The 19,053-nt window shown below is 42.8% G+C and overlaps 1 protein-coding gene across 4 annotated transcripts in view; it reads left to right on the forward strand.

Annotated features, from left to right (window-relative positions):
• The window catches only part of phf21ab (PHD finger protein 21Ab), a 49,211-nt gene that overhangs the window by 13,504 nt on the left and 16,654 nt on the right, over positions 1 to 19,053 (forward strand). For 3 of the 4 annotated variants that reach the window (XM_049573663.1, XM_049573659.1, XM_049573661.1), the window contains exons 5-9: positions 342 to 374; positions 579 to 644; positions 11,073 to 11,225; positions 13,365 to 13,601; positions 18,421 to 18,513. In XM_049573663.1, the coding sequence (XP_049429620.1) occupies positions 342 to 374; positions 579 to 644; positions 11,073 to 11,225; positions 13,365 to 13,601; positions 18,421 to 18,513 (582 nt within the window). The remainder of the gene's footprint in view (positions 1 to 341; positions 375 to 578; positions 645 to 11,072; positions 11,226 to 13,364; positions 13,602 to 18,420; positions 18,514 to 19,053) is intronic. The other variant, XM_049573662.1, reaches the window with a different exon arrangement.

Here is a 19,053-nt window from a genome sequence, read left to right on the forward strand (position 1 = left end):
AAATATTAATTTGCTAGTTTCAAATAATTACCATATGTACAGAAGTTGATGTCCATTAGAAGATGTTATTTTAATTTAATATTTTTTTAATTTATTTATTTTATTGGTGTGAAGGGATTACTCAAAACAGAGGTAGTCCCATCAAACAAAAAAATATAAAGGAGTACATATAAAACAGAACAAAACAAACAAAAGAAATGAGCTGTCACTATTATCGTTATAACAGAAATGCAACCCAGTTCTTGTGTTGAATGCGGGCCTCTGGTTGTAGTTCCTCACTGTGACCAGCAGGTGTTGCTGTGATTTGAATATTTTCTGACTGTCTCTGTCTTCTTCTGCAGAAACTGGTTGCCCAGATGAAGCAAGACCCTCAGGTAAACCCACCCACCCGCCACATGTTTATGCGACTCATTGACTTTATTCACAGATTAACTGTCTCACAAACACGCCGCAGTGAGTTCTACATCAAAGGGTCGTGTTTGTTATCTCCGCAGATTGTTTGATACATGAAGAAGAATCTGCTTTCAAAGTTTTACACGAGTTTTGTTTGGCAGCGACTAACTCACTCCTGTTTTCAGAACGCAGATCTGAAGAAACAGCTCCACGAACTTCAAGCCAAGATCACAGCGCTCAGTGAGAAGCAGGTACGTCATATGTATAAATATTTATACACACACACACATACACACACACACACACACACACAGCTGGTTTACAGTATGTTACTGTTAATGAGGTGCTCAGCAGATTTCTGTTTGCAGGAGGTAAGAAAATAAAATGAGGGAATGGCTGGTTTAAAGGGCATGTTCATATTTTTTTAAAGTCAATTTTAAAACAATTCTCACATGCACATCTGCACATTGAAATGGTACATTAAATATTGGTTGCTATAATTATTCCTTCTGTCCAAACATACCATAAAGACATGACACTTCTTAAATCCATTTCAATGTGAGTGATGGAGAAGAAAACCCCCCTCTGAAGTTTCAAATCAAGAGGTTAACTGTGGGACTGCCCCCCGAATTATCAGTGATTCAGGCCGATTCCTTTTTAATGTGTTTTGCTGCGTCATGGTATCCAGAGTAACGCAGGACAGCAGCATGACAGGCTGTGAGCTTTAACTGAGTCTGTAAATGACTGAACTGTGAACAGAGAGCATAGAGACAGGTTTCTGTTCTCTCAGCTCTGCTGCTGAATGTTAGTGAAGTTGACTGAACGACTTCTGAACCAGACGCTGGGACAAACTCCTCTGCTGCTGTCTGGCTGACGGAGCTGTCAGCAGCCAATCAGGAGAGAGGATTTTCATTTCCGATGTTTTACATCACAGCTGATAAACAGAGACAAAATAAAACTAAAAGCTGAGACTCATGTTTACCTGTCGTTCATGACAGATGAGTGTAGTGTGGAGCAGCTGGGTGAAGGAGAGAATAACATATGTCTCGTAATTGTAGGAAAGGTCTGTTAAAGAAGAAAACTTTGGTTAGTAATGTGTATCTTTGGTCATTTTTGCATCACTTTATAGTCTTTTTTAACGCTGTGGTTGCGTTGCATCTCTTTCTAGTTACGATGTGTCTCTTTTGTGTCTTTTTGTGGTTGATTTGTATTTCTTTGTGGCTGTGTTGCGTCCCTGGGTTTTTTGTCTCTCAAATGCATCTTTTTGTAGTCACATTGTGTCTCTTTTTAGTCATAGTGTGCCACATTTGCATCTTTTTGTGGATTTTTCTGTATCTTTGTAGTCATGTTGCATCTCTGGGGTTGTTTTGTGTCTCTTTTGCATCTTTTTGTGGCTGTTTTGCATCTCTTTTGTGTCTTTATGTAGTCATTTTGCATCTCTTTGGTGGTCATGTTGCATCTCTTTGTAGTCGTGATGTGTCTCTTATGTCTTTTTGTGGTCGTGTTGCATCTCTTTGTAGTTGTGTAGTCTTCTTCTGTAGTCGTGATGCATCTCTTTAGCATCTACTTGCAGTCATGTTGCGTCCCTCTTCCCGTGTTGCTAACTTCTGCCTATAGAAATGTTTTGTATCTTTGTTATGTTGTGTCACTTTGTAGTCATGTTGCGTCTTTTTGTAGTCATGTTGCCTCTCTTCTGTCTTTTTGTGGTTGGGTTGCATATCTTTGCGGTGATGTTGCGTCTCTTTGTAGATGTGTTGTGTAACTTTGTAGTTGTGATGCATCTCTCTGTAGTCATGTTGCTAACTTTGTAGTCGCACTGCATGTAGTTATGTTGTGTATCTTTGATGTTGTGTTGCATCTCTTTGTAGTCGTGATGCATCTCATTTGTGTCTTTTTGTGGTTGTTTTGTAACTCTTTGTAGGCGTGTTGAAGAAGCACTGAGCTGACCAGTTAGTTTGTGTTTGGTGTCAGACTTTACCTACCAACCACATGAACATCTTTTACCTCTCATCTAAAACCTCTTTTGATTTTTCGCTCTTTGAATCTTTTGCTGTTGTTGTTTTCAGCAGGCTTCCTATTTTTATCCCCTCTTTCTATATTTTGCTGTTTGTTTCAAATGTCCTGCTGTAAAACACTTTGTTGGTGCATTTTCCACATCAGGGTAGAAGTAGTAGCAGAATAAGAATTAGTGCCTTTTTGAGATGTCCGCTCGCATCTCGAAATGTTTTTAAATTAGCCGAGCATACATTACACAGATAACCAGTAAAAATAGAAAGCCTGGTTTGTTTTTGTGCTCAGCGACTGCTTACATAACAATTCAAGGTGTTTTCAGACAGTTGCTGCAACACTGTCTCAACACCAAATGACACACACACACACTCACGCACACACACACACACACAGTGCTCCGACTGTCTGAGGATGTTCACATGCTAATGAATGCAAGCAGGAGAGTAATGTTAATGGATGGATGCTTCTATCACCGTGAGGGAGTGAAGAGAAATGAGGAACAGTCACTTTTACTTCTGTCTGCAGCTCTAATGTTTATTTCACTGACATATACAGAATTATATGAACATACAGTTATAGAGGTTTGCATCAGATTTAGGACTAAACACTTAAAGGACTACAACACCTAACATTTCTCTAAATAAATGTCTCGACACAGCAGCTTAATATCTGAGAGTAAAAAAATAATCTGTACTGTAATCAGGTGACATTTGACCGCAAGTCCCAAAATACTCGACCCTTTGTACCCTCAAATCTCGTCACTTGTAATGGGCTTCTTCTACTCCTGGAAACAAACATCTCCCAGAACCAAACACTCGCCCCAGATCACAGTCAAACCAGCAAACTGCTGTTCACGTGATTGTGTTAACTAATGTAAAACAAGTCCTGCTGGCTGCACACTAGGTCCATCCTTAAGCGGACTCACCAAACCATCCTCATCCAATTAGTTCTCTGTTTCCTGTGAGGCTGCAGCAGGTTGTAGCTGCACAGATTGTACAGAGGCGAAGCAGGTGAAATACTGTGTGCTGTTTGCAAACGTAAATGAGACCCAGGAGGTTTTGCTCCGAGGACAAGTTTCAACTGGACAAATACCTGCAGACTGTTAAACTAAAACTCTTCCAGCTGAGGAATTAGTCTGCCTGTAAAAACCTGTTTCTCAGTCTGTGTGTGTTTTTACCTCACAGCCCCAGAATACCATCCTCTATTAATCTGTTGCTTTAAATCAAAGAGCAACTGTTTCCAGATTTAAATGTGGACTGTGTAGGTGTACGGGTACACAGGAGTCACAGTTAGATGACTCTCATCAGGATCTGTTAGCTTCCGTGTATTTAGATCAGACAGTAGAACAGACACAGACTGCTGAGGACTGAGGGAACATTTCTGTAAAGTATTCTCATGATAACAATAAGGTACATTTCAAACACTAGACTGTACGAACTCTGAACAAACACCTTCCCAAAAGGCAACAGGTCACAACAGACTATAAAACTGAAAAGCATCTCTTATGATATTAAACTGAAAATACTAAATACAAGTTGTTTTCATCCTGGTGGTCGTCACATCTGGGTGAAGATGCTGAATGTGTGTTAGCATGTTTGATGTGTTTCTATTCACATCCCCTACAACAGTGGAGCGACGTCGACACACCGTCCTTGTCTTGCAGTTAACTTGTCTGCGAGGTTTCCTTTTGGCCCATGTGACGTAAATGTCGTCATCCACACATGTCCATGAGGCAAATTTGCAATTGCTGGGATAGCGAAGGAATGACCCACCCTACTCCCCCTATGATTGGCTAGTACTTGTGGCCTTTGTGGGTTTGATGGGTAAGGTTTAGGCAAGAGGAGTGGGATTGGTTGGGATTAGAGTGAGATTGTCAGGGTTAGCCAGTCAGGCAAAGTAAAACAGGACATTCCTTCGCTATCCTAGGATTTACAAATTCGTATCCATGAGGGTCCACGCACGGACGATAGGCATAGCAAGCGCGCCTCAATCTCTATATAGAAAGCCTGATGTGCAATGAATGGAGACCTATTATCCTGCTTGAACACAGACAGCTAAATTCTTTCAACACTGTGACTCAAAATAATGATAAAATAAATTTTATTGATGTAAAATAATATGCTGATGGTAGTCTCACTCACCAGAACTTTCTCAAGAAAAGAAAGGTCTGGCTGGGCCGACTCTCACTTTGAGATTGGAGAAAAAAACGCCCCGGCTGCTTGTTTTTCTTTCAACCAATCACAATCGTTCTGGGTGGTGCCACAGCAACGGTGTGCTTGCAAAAATATTGCCGGGGGGAAACAGGTTTTGGTGTAACACGCCCACAAAAATATCGCCTACAGGACGCGAACCATGGCAGAAAAATGGCTACATCCCCGCAAGATCAAACGCCGCAAAACTTAGTAAAGGACGTGTTGAAAACTGCAACCGGAGGTGGTAGGGCGGGACTTCAGTGGGTGGCTCGATCCGCCCAATGAGAGGCTGATCTATGCAGTGAACTTCCGCCCACTCAGACTATACTGATGGTGACATTTTCCAGTGGTCCGCTGCGCTCTGAGTCTGGTGTCAGTGACACATGCTGCTCTCAGTCGCGCATCTGTCTGCTTGCGCTGCAGATCAAAAGTTAAACACCATTATCACCATAATTTGTAAGTTATTAACTTTTTTTGGAATCGTACTTGCTTTTGGCCATGTCATTGAGCTACTTTGCTGTCTTTGTCGAGTAGCTGTCCATTAGTCACTCACCCTACAGCAGGAAGCAGCACTTCAAAATAAAAGCTCTGTGCTAGAAATAAACTGTACTCTAAAATAAAGTGTGTTTCTTACAGACTTGACATTTGCTGTCTATTCAGAATGGACCCACGACCCACCAGTTGGGAACCAATGATGTAGCATACCTAACTCACTCTAATAACCGTATTACTACATAAACCCTCCCTCTGCATGGGACCATTATACTTCCCTACAATACTTGAATAAGAAAGAGATCATTTGTCCAAAAATCACTTTTAAATTTGGTTAAAATTCATCTGAAGATGTTAAAAAGCATTAAATTATGTATCTGATACATGTAGACATCCTGTAAGCCTGCGCGAACCTTCTCTAACAAACTGTAACTGTGAGGCGCTGCTGTAGGAAGGTGAAAGGAACAGGTGCATGCAGTAATACAGCAGAAGATACTTTCAAACACTTAAAGACTGATTGTTTTGCTTTGCGCTGAAAATAAACGTCTTCTCTGAGTTATAAATCAGTCAAACGTGAACACACAGACATGAAACACGTACTTTTGGATTAAGTGCAACTTCCTTTTACCAAGGATATCGTTATCTCTGATGTCCATACAGATTAAACGTCCATGAATCTACTTAGAAATCAAAGAGGCTGCAGAACTTGTCTGTACATCCATGGGTACACTAAGTGGAAAATCTGCTCTAACTGTATGGAAGGGAAAACTTAGATTAAAGGGTTAGTTAACCAAAATCACAAAATATGCATATCCTCTTTTGTCGTGTGGTATCTTGTACTGCAGAGACTTTGGTTTTTGTTAACCCCAGTTGAAATATCTGCCTCCGCCACACTACAATAGAGGTGAATAAAATGCTGCTTGCGGTGCTCACAGCACTGAAAAATAAAATGACATTTGAAACAAAAAATGTTTCTCTCTGGAAATATTTCCTGCTAACTCCTAATAATCCACAGACCTCACCGTGAACGCTTTTCACAGAGTTTAACCTTTTTAAAATGAGTTTCTGGCGCAAACTGGTGCCAGCAGGATTATCACAGAAACAAAGTCCTGCTGATTGTTCTGAACTGTGTCTGAGTCTCGGAGGGTGACTCTCTTTACAAACTTTAACTGTCTGCGTGGCTCGATACCACCAGAGGTTAAACAGAAACTGTGTGTTCTTTTGTGCGATTTGTGTGAACTGATCCTTTAAAGAGTGGTTGATAAGAGCAGTCTAATCCTGTGTGATGAAACGTCCCTCAGCTGCAGATAAAGTTGTGCACATTATTAACTGCAGGTCAAACTGCTCTCTGAAGGGACCCGGGGCTCTTCTCAGTCTGGATTCTCTGCTTTATGACTGTGTGTCGCTGCATTAAGTTGCTGCTTCAGAGTTGAGTGTTGCTAAGCAACAGATGGGCTTTATCTTTTGATTCAGCTTTGTGTGTGTGTGTGTGTGTGTGTGTGTGTGTGTGTGTGTGTGTGTGTGTGTTGATTGTCTGTGTGACCTTCTTCTTCTGTACTGTACATTACAGTGTGTCCTGTGCTGCTGTTTCTTCTTATATATATGTGTGTGTGTGTGTGTGTGTGTGTGTGTGTGTGTATATATATATATATATACACATATATATATATATATATCTCTTATGAAAGCAGTCATAATCTCAGCTCACACAAATGGCTTCAGTTTAAAGTGCCTTTTACCAACACTCAGCCTCTTTTACTACCGTCCCTGGTCCTGGAATCACCTGCAGGCCAAACCTGAAACTCGTATCTCTTTAAATGATTTTAAACTGAGAATAAAGGAAGTGGTCGTTGTGGCATAAAGCAGCTGCTTCATTTAACAAACAAATTCTAGATTAAATGATGCTGCCTTTTTAATGCACTCTATTATGCATTGCATTTTAACATACCTGTGTTTGCTGTTATGATTTGTTGTCCTGTAGGCAAGAGTCTGTTTTCTAAACTGTTTAAATAAGTTGAACAGGTGGAGTGAAGATGATGTTGTCTGTATGCTGCTGGTTACAAACAGGCTCTGTCGTGAACGATACACTAACATGAGTAACAGATTCTGCGTTTTTGTGTTTTATCTGAGACGGGTCACTGATGCTGTTGTGCCTTCATTGTTCTTTTTAAAGTTTGTTGGAAATTATGTAATGTAGTTTCGTTGTGTTTTATCTAGAGTGAGCGCTGCACCGGGCTCCATTCACTAAATAGCCTTAAAGGTTCCAGTGTGTTAGATTTAGGGCAGCTTAGTGGTGAGGACTGCACATTTCAACCAGCTGAAACTTCTCCTGGTTAGAATTCCTTCAGTGTTCATTGTTCAGGAGGTTTTTAGTGGGGGCCGAATGATGTGTAGAGGTCTCTTCCTCTCCAAATTAAGATACCAGGTGATTTAAACCAGTAAAAACACTGAATAAAGCAGTTTCCTGTTAAAAAAAAAACAGTGTTTTTCCGATGCCCTCATCGCAAGGGGCTGCTGAATGTGGTGGCTGATGTGAAACACGAATGTTGTCAATATAAACAGCACGTTCTAAGGTAACGAAAACACAAAGATTCTTATTTTCAGGTGATTATACACAAGAAAACATACTTAATATATTATATTCCATATCTATCTATATATCCCTCTAAATCGTACACTGGACCTTTAAATGCTAAATTGCTTGTCAGAAATCAGTCATAAGGTAACTTAGGAGGCCATGTGCACTCTGATGAATTTGACATGCAGTTACAATGCCAGTCATAATTTTGCTTTAATCAAACTCAACTCCTGATGCTCTTCAACACTGTTTTGGAAGAAGGAAATAAAGGGAGTAACAGGTGAGCCAGCTTTAAAAGTGACATGTTTTCTTATTGAATAAATGCTATGCTGTGGATAAAACTTAGGCCAATGTGAAGAGTGGTTCATGTGGAATGTGGACTGGTAATTATTTGGAAAGTTAACTCTAAAGTGTTAAATTAGAGAAGAGAATTTGGTGTGGCAGTAGCTGGTAGATTTTCATAGATCTGCACATGTTAAATAAGATAAAGGTTTAGAGTTACATCTCAAGCATGAAGGGGTTTTCCTATGTGAGAAAAAAAAAACTTCTTAATATGTAATATTGATGAACAGAGACAAGTTTTTAGAGGTTCAATCAATTAAGAATCTCTACAGTCTCATAATGAGTTCCAGTAAGAGCCAATCACAAAGGAGTGGTGATTGCAGCAGGGCCGGGTGTTCCAGCTGAAACAATTATTGATTATTATCGACCTTTTCAGAAGAATCCCTGATGAGCATCTCCGACTGTGTGTTTGTAATCAGACGCTTGAGCTGCCTCCTCCTTAACTTTATGTTTGTCTTTTCAAAATGGCTGACGCAGCAGCTCTCATCATGCAAGCCGTCAACATATAGATCTGTCAGTGCTGCAGTGTGTGGGAATGCATTCATGTAGTAGCATCACAGACTGGACTGAGTGCTGCGGCACAAAGAGTTCTGCCTCTAATCTGACCTGCCGCGATCAATGAAAACACAATTATTGCACTCAGACAAGGACGTGCCGAGCAACTTAGAAAAATGAAGTGTAACCAATCAGTCTGGTGGTATTTTTCTTGTTGTCAACAAGTCTTCATATTCAGACTCAAACCAACAGAATATATCTGCTAACAGGTGCAGTGTGTGTCTGCAGCCTGATACAGATCTTCTTCCCACTTTGTTGTTAAAAACGCATCAGTGAGCTTCACTGTTGCTGCCTCATTAACTTAAACATACATTGTAGTTTATTTTATACACCGTCCTGCTGACACTAATACTCACTAGAGCATCAAATGTGGATGAATCCGTTGCTGAAAATAGTCCCCAGCAAAGTCACTATTTCCTCCTGTTTCTTAGATAAATTACTGATGAAACTACAGATTTGTGTTTTTGGAGATCTTCAGTAGGAACCAGTGGGCTCGGAGCTGAGAGACACAGGAAGTCAGACAGTATTGAGAGATGGTTTAACTGTGAATAAATAGATTTTAATATATCGGCTTATAAAGTTTTTTATTAGTAGAGTTACTCTTTGCTTTTATGCCTCTGCGTGGGCGAAAGCTGTGGGGTTGTCTGTTGATCCCATCCTCGTGAACATGATATCTCAAGAACGCGTTGAGGGAGTTTCCTCAAATTTGGCACAAACGTCCACCTAGACTTATTGGATTTTGGTGGTCAAAGGTCAAGGTCACTGTGGCCCTAAAACACATGTTTTTGGCCAAAGGGCCTGGCGTGCTCCACATGAGTATGCTTATGTGACAACAATATTTTGATGCTAACATTAGCTAGGCAGCTCACATAATGCTACATTAATCGAGGACTGACCAACAGTCAATAACGAACTTACTAAGTAGACAATCCAGTGTCTGCTGGCTGATTTGCTCCCAAAAAATTAGCCTTCTGTCTTTGTTGAGACAGTAGACAGTAGCCTAGCAAAAGAAGCAGCAATCACGTCACCAGCGCCTTTCTGAAAACTTTTTCAACTAGAAGTGTTTGGAGCAGCTGCACAAAAAGAAGGTGCGTTCTGAAAAAAGACACTGGGCACGGCACTTTTTCTCTCGGTGGCCACATGCGGACACATATACTAAGTCCCGCCCCAGGATGCAGATTGACCAATCTCAAGCCCCTTTAACACTGCCAAATTTTCGGCGAATGTTGGGCCGTTTTGCCCGCTAGCTGCAAGAGTTCAGACACACAGAGCCGTATTTGCAAGTTGATCCGCAGTGCCCAATTTTCCGCTTCGTAGGGCAGACATATTGCTGGAACCCTTTTAGTTTAAACAGACTGAGGCGGCTTTCCGCAACGGGAGGGGCTGTTGAAGACTTGTGGGAGGAGCTGTTGATGACGCTGTACGTACAACCCACCGGCGGTGGATAAACAGGAAACACCTGATAGCAGGAATTAGCGAGCAGCTAGTAGCAAGAGGTAAACACAAACCTGAAAAGATGAGCAACTGGGGAGACAAGGAATTACCCTCGCAAATGAAGAGGCCAATAACCATCAGATGACGGGGACGGTGAAGAACGGGCCGACTTTCGAGAGAATTGCTGAAGGACTGACCAGCCACGGCTTCCCTCCCACGTCACTGTTTACGTCACACGCTGAGCTACATGTTTTGTTACTTGCTCACGCCCCCCATTGCCCCGAAAAAGGCGCATTCTGTATAAACAAAAGCAGGTAGGCGGCATTTTGTTGCACTCCCCGATTTTGTTTTTATACTGCCAATGCTGAAAAAAGACTGATTGGGCTTTCCTGCAAATTTGCAAATTCCTATTTGAAAAGGGCTTTAGTATAGCATCAGGCCAGCTCAGAACAGGGACAGCTGTGCTCCATTGACTCTAATGCAATCGTTTCATATTTCCTTCATTTTCAGGCTGGTTTTGAGGATTTGGCGCTAAATGTTGTGCCTGGGGCACGTCGTGTATTAATGATACTCGTTACCTGGAGAGGCTGGAAAAAGATATATGTTTCTTCCCTGTTCCAATACCAAACTCAAACCCTGAAAAGTGTAGGGTTAGCTAGCTAGCTACTGAAGATATAGCCTACTGAATGTATACACATGCTGCTTTTGCTTTTTAATGATTATAACAGTGAAACAAAGACCGACCCTGCTGTACAGGAACCAGTGAAGGGAAGCAGGGAAACTTTGTGATATTCAACCAGCTGTGATACTGTTCGTCCTCTGTTTTGTACTTTTGATCTACTTTTTTTGCTGGAACTAAAGCAGTTGGAGGTCAAAGGTCAGAGTCAGTGAAGAGATGAAGAGAGCAGTGATCCCAGAAACTATTTTCCAAAGTGGATGAGAGATGACACAAGTTTGAAATTATGACAGAGTGATTCAAAGCAGTTTCTTCTGCAGAAATCTGCTGCTGTAATCAATCAATATTTATTTGTCATTTAACCTCCTCTCCTCTCCTCTCCTCTCCTCTCCTCCTTCAGAAAAAGGTAGTGGAGCAGCTGAGGAAGGAGCTGTTGGTGAAGCAGGAGCCAGAGGCCAAGCTGCAGCTGCACGTCCAAACTCCTCCAGTAGGCGGCGACATCAAGCCAGCCAACCTGCTGCAGAGCCAGCAGATACCTGGAGGACTGCAGCAGGTAGGAACACACACACACACACACACACACACACACACAATGTATTCAAGAACTAAAGAAATTAGACAGCTCAATGAATCAAAGCATCAGCTTGACTTTCCATATAAAACAATTTTCACTCTTTGAATGTAATTAAGTAGATTTATATCACACTGCAGTGAACTTCATTAAATACTTCATAGCTTGTGATTTACATTCAGAGGAAAGGCTTCGGTCCGTTTTATGCAGTGAATTGTTTATGAGAAAGGAATGTTTCTTTAGATATGAAAAGACTCAAAGAACCTGCAGAAGAGAGAGAAATACAGCAAGAAGAGGCGAGCTAACTTACTTAACTTACTCAGACACAGTACTGTGAGTGACAGCACAAAGGAAGTAAATGTTTTTTAAATCTACTTACCTGGAGCCAGTTGCCCCCACTGTTCATAAGTAATAAGTACATTAAAACACAGTGTAGCCTCAAATCACAGCACGTTCTACCAATAACACTTGACTCCTGATGTCAGGTGTGTTTTATTATCAGATATTTCCTGCTCATTTAAACGTCAAACGTCACTATTTCCAGAACCGCTCCAGAATTGAGCTTGAGATCATTTTAATGCAGGAGTAAGAGACTGAACACAGCTACCTAAATGAGGATTTTCCTTCATCACAAGTTCGGATATTGACACATTTTACTTGGATGATACTCGTACTCGTGAAAAGCACATTACCTGTAACAGATACTCGAGTATTCGGTCCGAGCCTGGATATTATATGTAACGTTTCTGGATTAATATGTCTAAAAACAACTAGATCAGTGTCATATATTCTGTTGAGTTGTGTGTTTCCAACAAGGTTCTAACCCAGAAAAATCTGTCATTTTATTCAACGACACAGTCCCTGTCATTTCGTCCCTATCACCTGTCAGTGGCATCCCTTCCCCTTTTGTGCATGCATTAGGGTTGTGGTTGTCTGTAGGAACTGTCATAGATGGACTTTTTATCCAATTTTAAGCCGCATGTTTTTGATTCCCGTTTTGGATCTTGGTGGTTTTTAAGTATACGTTTTAACTGGATTAAGGATTTTAGTCAGCATACATCTGGAGAGACGAGCTGAGCAAATGTTAGCAGTAGCTCAGCTCCAGCCCCTGCTGTGCCAAACTGCATCAGCAAAACACTGATTTTTAAAGGGAATTTGCCTTTTTAAGTGTTTTTACTGGTTAAAATCATTAAGTCTGTTTGTGTTGGAGAAGAGGAGACCTCTGTGGATAATTCGACTTCCTATAAAAACTCCTGAACACTGAAAAATGAACACTGAAGGAATTCTTACTGGGAGAAACTGACTGAAAATGACAGCATTGCTCTGGCTTTTGTAACTCTGTTGATTGAGAGACCTCTAGTAGCAGAAAATTACACATTATAAGTTTAAGTTAAATATTATTTAAGTATCACGTGGCCTCTAAAACTTGTGTTTTTTAGTAGTTATGCTGCACGATGCTGCCAGCTGGGACTTCCTGTTTACGTAGTTGATTGCTTTTAATTGGATGGCACCCAATTCGCCTGTTACTGAAGCTTTTACTCAGACATTTCTTTAAGGATTAATGGGGCAAACAGATTGAATAAATCATCAGTATATTGCTGAAATTGAGGTGAAAAGAAATAAAATTATTAGTCTTCTGTCTTTTTAGCCACTGTAGCCATATTTATCATATGGCATGCTGGGAAATGTAGGAAATTGCTTCATCACAGAATCACTCTGTGAATATTGTAAAACAGTGGTTCCCAACTGGTCCAGACACAGGGTACAGATTTCTCCTTAGTCATTAATTCAAGGTCCACACAGTTTAATATATTCAGTGTCATACTTGTGTTTGGACATGTCGTCGAGCTAGTTTGCTGTCTCTGTCAAGTAGCTGTCCATTAGTCACTCACTTTACAGCAGGAAAGGGCACTTCAAAATAAAATCTCTGTGCAGGAAATTCACTGTACTTAAAAATAAAGTGTGTTTTTTACAAACTTGACACATTTGTGAGTCACTTGTGGTCCGTTCAGAATGGACTCGCGTCAAACTTTTGGACCACGACCCACCAGTTGGGAACCACTGCTGTATAAACCTCAGGACGAGAGAATCAGGGCGTGCTCCTTTGCTTTGTCTCAACAGACCCTGACAGTCACGCCGGTCCTCACCACGAAGACTCTACCTCTGGTGCTGAAAGCTGCCGCCACGCCCGCCCTGCCCGGCTCTGTCCTGCCACAACGCCCGCCCACTGTTGCTATGGTAACCACAGCTATCACCAAACCCGACTCGCAGAACGCCCCCATCAACCTGCAGGTGGCCAGCAAGCTGACCAATCAGAGCTCGGAGCCCGTGCGACTGGTATCCAAGAACGCCATGGTGGTAAGACCCTCAGTTCCATGTTGCTGTCGCTGCCCCCCTCTGTAATGTGACTTACTATACAGTATGTGTTGTCATGTGTAGAGCTGTGGGTTTTTAAACTGCCTTCAGGGGGTTTAGAGTGTTGAAAAGTTTCACTGCTCTCAGTGACGAATGTTTCTTTAATCTCATGGCTGGTGATCAAGCAGGCTGTGGTGTGTGTGGTGGCCAAACTGATGGCACCAGTAACACTTCAGTGACCAATCAAACAGTCATGTGGGTCCAGTTTATCTCATGTAGCCACATGCTCATGTGAAACGGAGGACTGGTAGGGTACAGGTTGAAGGCTGGTGTCTTGTAACAACAACGTCCTACGTATGAAAGTGTGTGGTCACAGCAAAATTCATCCACACTTCCTTGTGACAGAGATGAAAGATTGGTGATGACGGACTCATTGTGAATTGCGTAACAGAGCTGATTAGACTTGTCACAATACCAGAAAAAGTAGTAGTTAATACCAATGTCATTGAAATTCCAAACACAAAGTACCAGTCCGCGATTCATGAGATTTTGTGGGTGAGGGAACATATATTAATATATAGCTTACAGTATGTTAACAGATTGCTCCTCTGTTGCTGTTGTGCAGCTCTTGTACATGTAAGATGTGAAGGTTTGTCTTTGTGGTAGGCTATTTGTCCTGCCCCTCCTCCACTGTGATCAGACGGCTGGGTAAAAAGCGACAGTGTCAAATGCAGGGCTTTACCCAAACTTGAACATTTTTCAGCTTGCGACAACCAGAAAATAAACGCCAAGCATGTCCTGCTCAGCTCAGAATGGACACTCGGCACCTTGTCATGCTGCCATTCGCAGCAGAGTGTAAATACACAAAGGAGGAGGATAGCACCTAAAAGCATTCCTAAAAACACTTTTTTCCATAGTGGTCCTTAATGGAAACAGCAAATAATACATAAAAACATACACATTATTGCAAACAAACAAATTATATTAGAAACATGCCCACCCCCCTTGCAACTATGGTTCAAATTACCTCCCTCAAAAAGAGAAAAAATGCTTTTCTTTTCTACAAGTTGAGGCAGAGCTGTCATTACTGTAGCACTTATCATGTCCTCCACAGATTGTTGTTGTTCATTCATGGTGGTAGGCGTTCTTCTTCTGCCTTTGGCATTTAATGGCAGACCACAGTACTTGTATGTTAGGGCTGGGTCGGTATGAGAAAAAAAAAAAAATGGTCCGGTTTTTGTAAAAAACCGCATCAAGTCGGTAATATTGGGTTTTCGCCACTTGGGGGCGCAATTGACTCATGTAAAATAAAAAAAAACGACCTTAGAACAACAGAGTGACAGTAACAAGTTGTTTCTTCTATTCCTTACAAATAAATTTTGCACCTTACTCAATCAGTGCAAACAAGGGTTGCCTCCTTCGTCTGGCTCAAAGCCAAAGTGTTGCCATAGTGATGCATTCTTTGATTTCGTCGAGACTAAATTGTCCGCCATTATCAACTCCCCGTCACTGTTAAACAAACTCCAGGCTACAGTAGAGGCCTCGGTGCATGCGCACTCGCATCCCCTAGCTCAGTCCCTGCCCCACCCCCCTCTTTCTCCTGCTCGCTGTGCGCTTGGTGAAGAGGCAGACACAGGTGCTCGTAGACTCCGGAGTACTATAAGCGGAGCGGACTCCTTGTAAAAATGTCCGTGAAAAATCCCCCGTGTGACACTGGTGCACGGAGCAGAGTCGTTACACTGACACGTCATGCTTTGCGCGCACAAGGCTTGCGGACGTCCACTTTTACCAGGCGGACTTCCGCGGAGTCTGCTCCGCGTACGTTCCGCCCGAGTATGCAGCCCGGTCGGTCTCAAAAAATAAAACCCGGTCCAAGACGGAGTACCGAACTGAATTGGTATTACCGAGAACCGACCCAACCCTATTGTATGTTGCCCTGTAAGGTCTGGAAGAATTGCATCCCAAGTACCAACGTTGATGGATAAAAACAAATATCATCGTGTTTCAGAATTTTAGCGTCTGTACCAAAGTATCGGATGTCATTACATCCCTCGAGCCAATATGAGAGCGCACCCTATTTTGGTACAGTATCACCAGTGTGTCAGAATATTGTCAGTGTAACAGTAGCAGACATGTCAGGTTAACAGCAGCAGACGTGTCCGTGTAACAGAAGCAGACGTATCAGTGTAACAACAGAGGTGTCAGTTTAACAACAGACGTGTCAGTGTAACAGTAGCAGATGTGTCAGTGTAACAACAGAGGTGTCGGTGCAGACGTGTCAGTGTAACAGTAGCAGATGTGTCAGTGTAACAACAGAGGTGTCGGTGCAGACGTGTCAGTGTAACAGCAGGCATGTCAGTGTAACAGCAGACGTGTCAGTGTAACAACAGCTGATGTGTCAGTGTAACAGCAGATGTGTCAGCAGATGTGTGGGTGTAAGAGCAGATGTGTCAATATAACAGCAGATGTGTCAGTGTAACAGCAGATGTGTCTGTTACAGCAGCAGATGTGTCTGTTACAATAGCAGATGTGTCAGTGTTAACAGCAGATGTGTCAGTGTAACAGCAGCAGATGTGTCAGTGTAACAGCAGATGTGTCTGTTACAATAGCAGCAGATGTGTCTGTTACAATAGCAGATGTGTCAGTGTTAACAGCAGATGTGTCAGTGTAACAGCAGCAGATGTGTCAGTGTAACAGCAGATGTGTCTGTTACAATAGCAGATGTGTCTGTTACAACAGCAGCAGATGTGTCTGTTACAATAGCAGATGTGTCAATATAACAGCAGATGTGTCAGTGTAACAGCAGATGTGCCTGTTACAACAGCAGATGTGTCTGTTACAATAGCAGATGTGTCAGTGTTAACAGCAGATGTGTCAGTGTAACAGCAGCAGATGTGTCAGTGTAACAGCAGATGTGTCTGTTACAATAGCAGATGTGTCTGTTACAACAGCAGATGTGTCTGTTACAATAGCAGATGTGTCAATATAACAGCAGATGTGTCAGTGTAACAGCAGATGTGTCTGTTACAATAGCAGATGTGTCTGTTACAACAGCAGATGTGTCATTGTAACAGCAGCAGATGTGTCAGTGTAACAGCAGATGTGTCTGTTACAATAGCAGATGTGTCTGTTACAACAGCAGCAGATGTGTCTGTTACAATAGCAGATGTGTCAATATAACAGCAGATGTGTCAGTGTAACAGCAGATGTGTCTGTTACAACAGCAGATGTGTCTGTTACAATAGCAGATGTGTCAGTGTTAACAGCAGATGTGTCATTGTAACAGCAGCAGATGTGTCAGTGTAACAGCAGATGTGTCTGTTACAATAGCAGATGTGTCAGTGTTAACAGCAGAAGTGTCAGTGTAACAGTAGCAGATGTGTCATTGTAACAGCAGCAGATGTGTCTGTTACAATAGCGGATGTGTCAGTGTTAACAGCAGATGTGTCAGTGTAACAGTAGCAGATGTGTCATTGTAACAGCAGCAGATGCGTCAGTATAACAGCAGCAGATGTGTCTGTTACAACAGCAGATGTGCCAGTGTAACAGTAGCAGACGTGCCAGTGTAACAGCAGCTGGTGTGTCAGTGTGACAGCAGACATGTCATTGTAACAACAGCAGACGTGTCAGTGTAACAGCAGCAGACATGTCATTAACAGCAGCAGACGTGCCAGTGTAACAGCGGCAGGTGTGTCCGTGTGACAGCAGACATGTCATTGTAACAGCAGCAGGCATGCCAGTGTAACAGCAGCTGGCATGTCAGTGTAACAACAGCAGACATGTCATTGTAACAGCAGCAGACGTGCCAGTGTAACAGCAGCAGACGTGCCAGTGTAACAGCAGCAGGCGTGCCAGTGTAACAGCAGCTGGCGTGTCAGTGTGACAGCAGACATGCCATTGTAACACCAGCAGATGTGTTAGTGTAACCAGTGTAACAGCAGCAGATGTGTCAGTTTAACTGCAGATGTGTCAGTGTAACAGCAGCAGACATGTCATTGTAACAGCAGCAGACATGTCATTGTAACAGCAGCAGACGTGTCAGTGTAACAACAGCAGACGTGCCACAGCAGGCATGTCAGTGTAACAGCAGCAGACATGTCATTGTAACAGCAGCAGACGTGTCAGTGTAACAACAGCAGACGTGCCACAGCAGGCATGTCAGTGTAACAGCGGCAGACATGTCATTGTAACAGCAGCAGCCGTGCCAGTGTAACAGCAGCAGACGTGCCAGTGTAACAGCAGCAGACGTGCCAGTCTAACAGCAGGCATGTCAGTGTAACAGCAGCAGATGTGCCAGTGTAACAGCAGCAGACATGCCAGTGTAACAGCGGCAGGTGTGTCCGTGTGACAGCAGACATGTCATTGTAACAGCAGCAGGCGTGCCAGTGTGACAGCAGCTGGCGTGTCAGTGTAACAACAGCAGACATGTCATTGTAACAGCAGCAGACGTGCCAGTGTAACAGCAGCAGGCGTGCTAGTGTAACAGCAGCTGGCGTGTCAGTGTGACAGCAGACATGCCATTGTAACACCAGCAGACGTGTTAGTGTAACCAGTGTAACAGCAGCAGACATGTCATTATAACAGCAGCAGACATGTCATTAACAGCAGCAGACATGTCAGTGTAACAGCAGCAGACGTGCCAGTGTAACAGCAGCAGACGTGCCAGTCTAACAGCAGGCATGTCAGTGTAACAGCAGCAGATGTGCCAGTGTAACAGCGGCAGACGTGTCAGTGTAACAGCGGCAGACGTGTCAGTCTAACAGCAGTAGACGTGTCAGTGTAACAGCAGCACAGATCCACATCTGCTGTGGTTTTGTCTCAGGTGCAGGCCACCACCACCACCGCCCAGCCAATCAAAGTTCCTCAGTTTGTCCCTCCTCCTAGACTGACGCCTCGACCCACCTTTCAGCCACAGGTGCGTCCCTGTAAGACCCGCCTCCCACCCTAACCTCCTAAGATCAGTGTGTGTGGCCCACCTCCGGTGACTCGCTCACCCTCCAGCAGAGGGCAGCAAAGCAAACACTCATGCCTTGCTCCGTGGCACTAAAACATTGTTTGCTCTGTGCTGCCTCTACTCATCTCTTCTCCTCTCGTTGTGCTTTTTTTAATTTTCCGACTGACCTGTGAACGGGTTGTTTTGAAGGTTTCCTGCCTGTGAATGTGTGTGTGTGTGTGTGTGTGTGAGAGTGTGAGTGTGTTTACCTTTTGTGGTGAGAGCTTGTTTTCCTGCAGCTTCTTGGTATTTTGTTTTCCTGGCTGTCGGTGTGTTTTAACCCTTTAAGTGGAAACTTGTTAGTGATGTTTATCTGTGCTGAGTAATGCCACTGGGAGCACCTGTAGTAGCTGTGACAAAAATGTAAGCAGCTGATTCATGATAGTGGTAGTGTATTTGATTGGTTTTGATCGAACATAAAGACAGAATAATACACAGGCCAGGCCACAAAGGTCATACATA

This window comes from Epinephelus fuscoguttatus, linkage group LG4, assembly GCF_011397635.1.
Source record: "Epinephelus fuscoguttatus linkage group LG4, E.fuscoguttatus.final_Chr_v1".
Lineage (NCBI taxonomy): Eukaryota > Metazoa > Chordata > Actinopteri > Perciformes > Serranidae > Epinephelus > Epinephelus fuscoguttatus.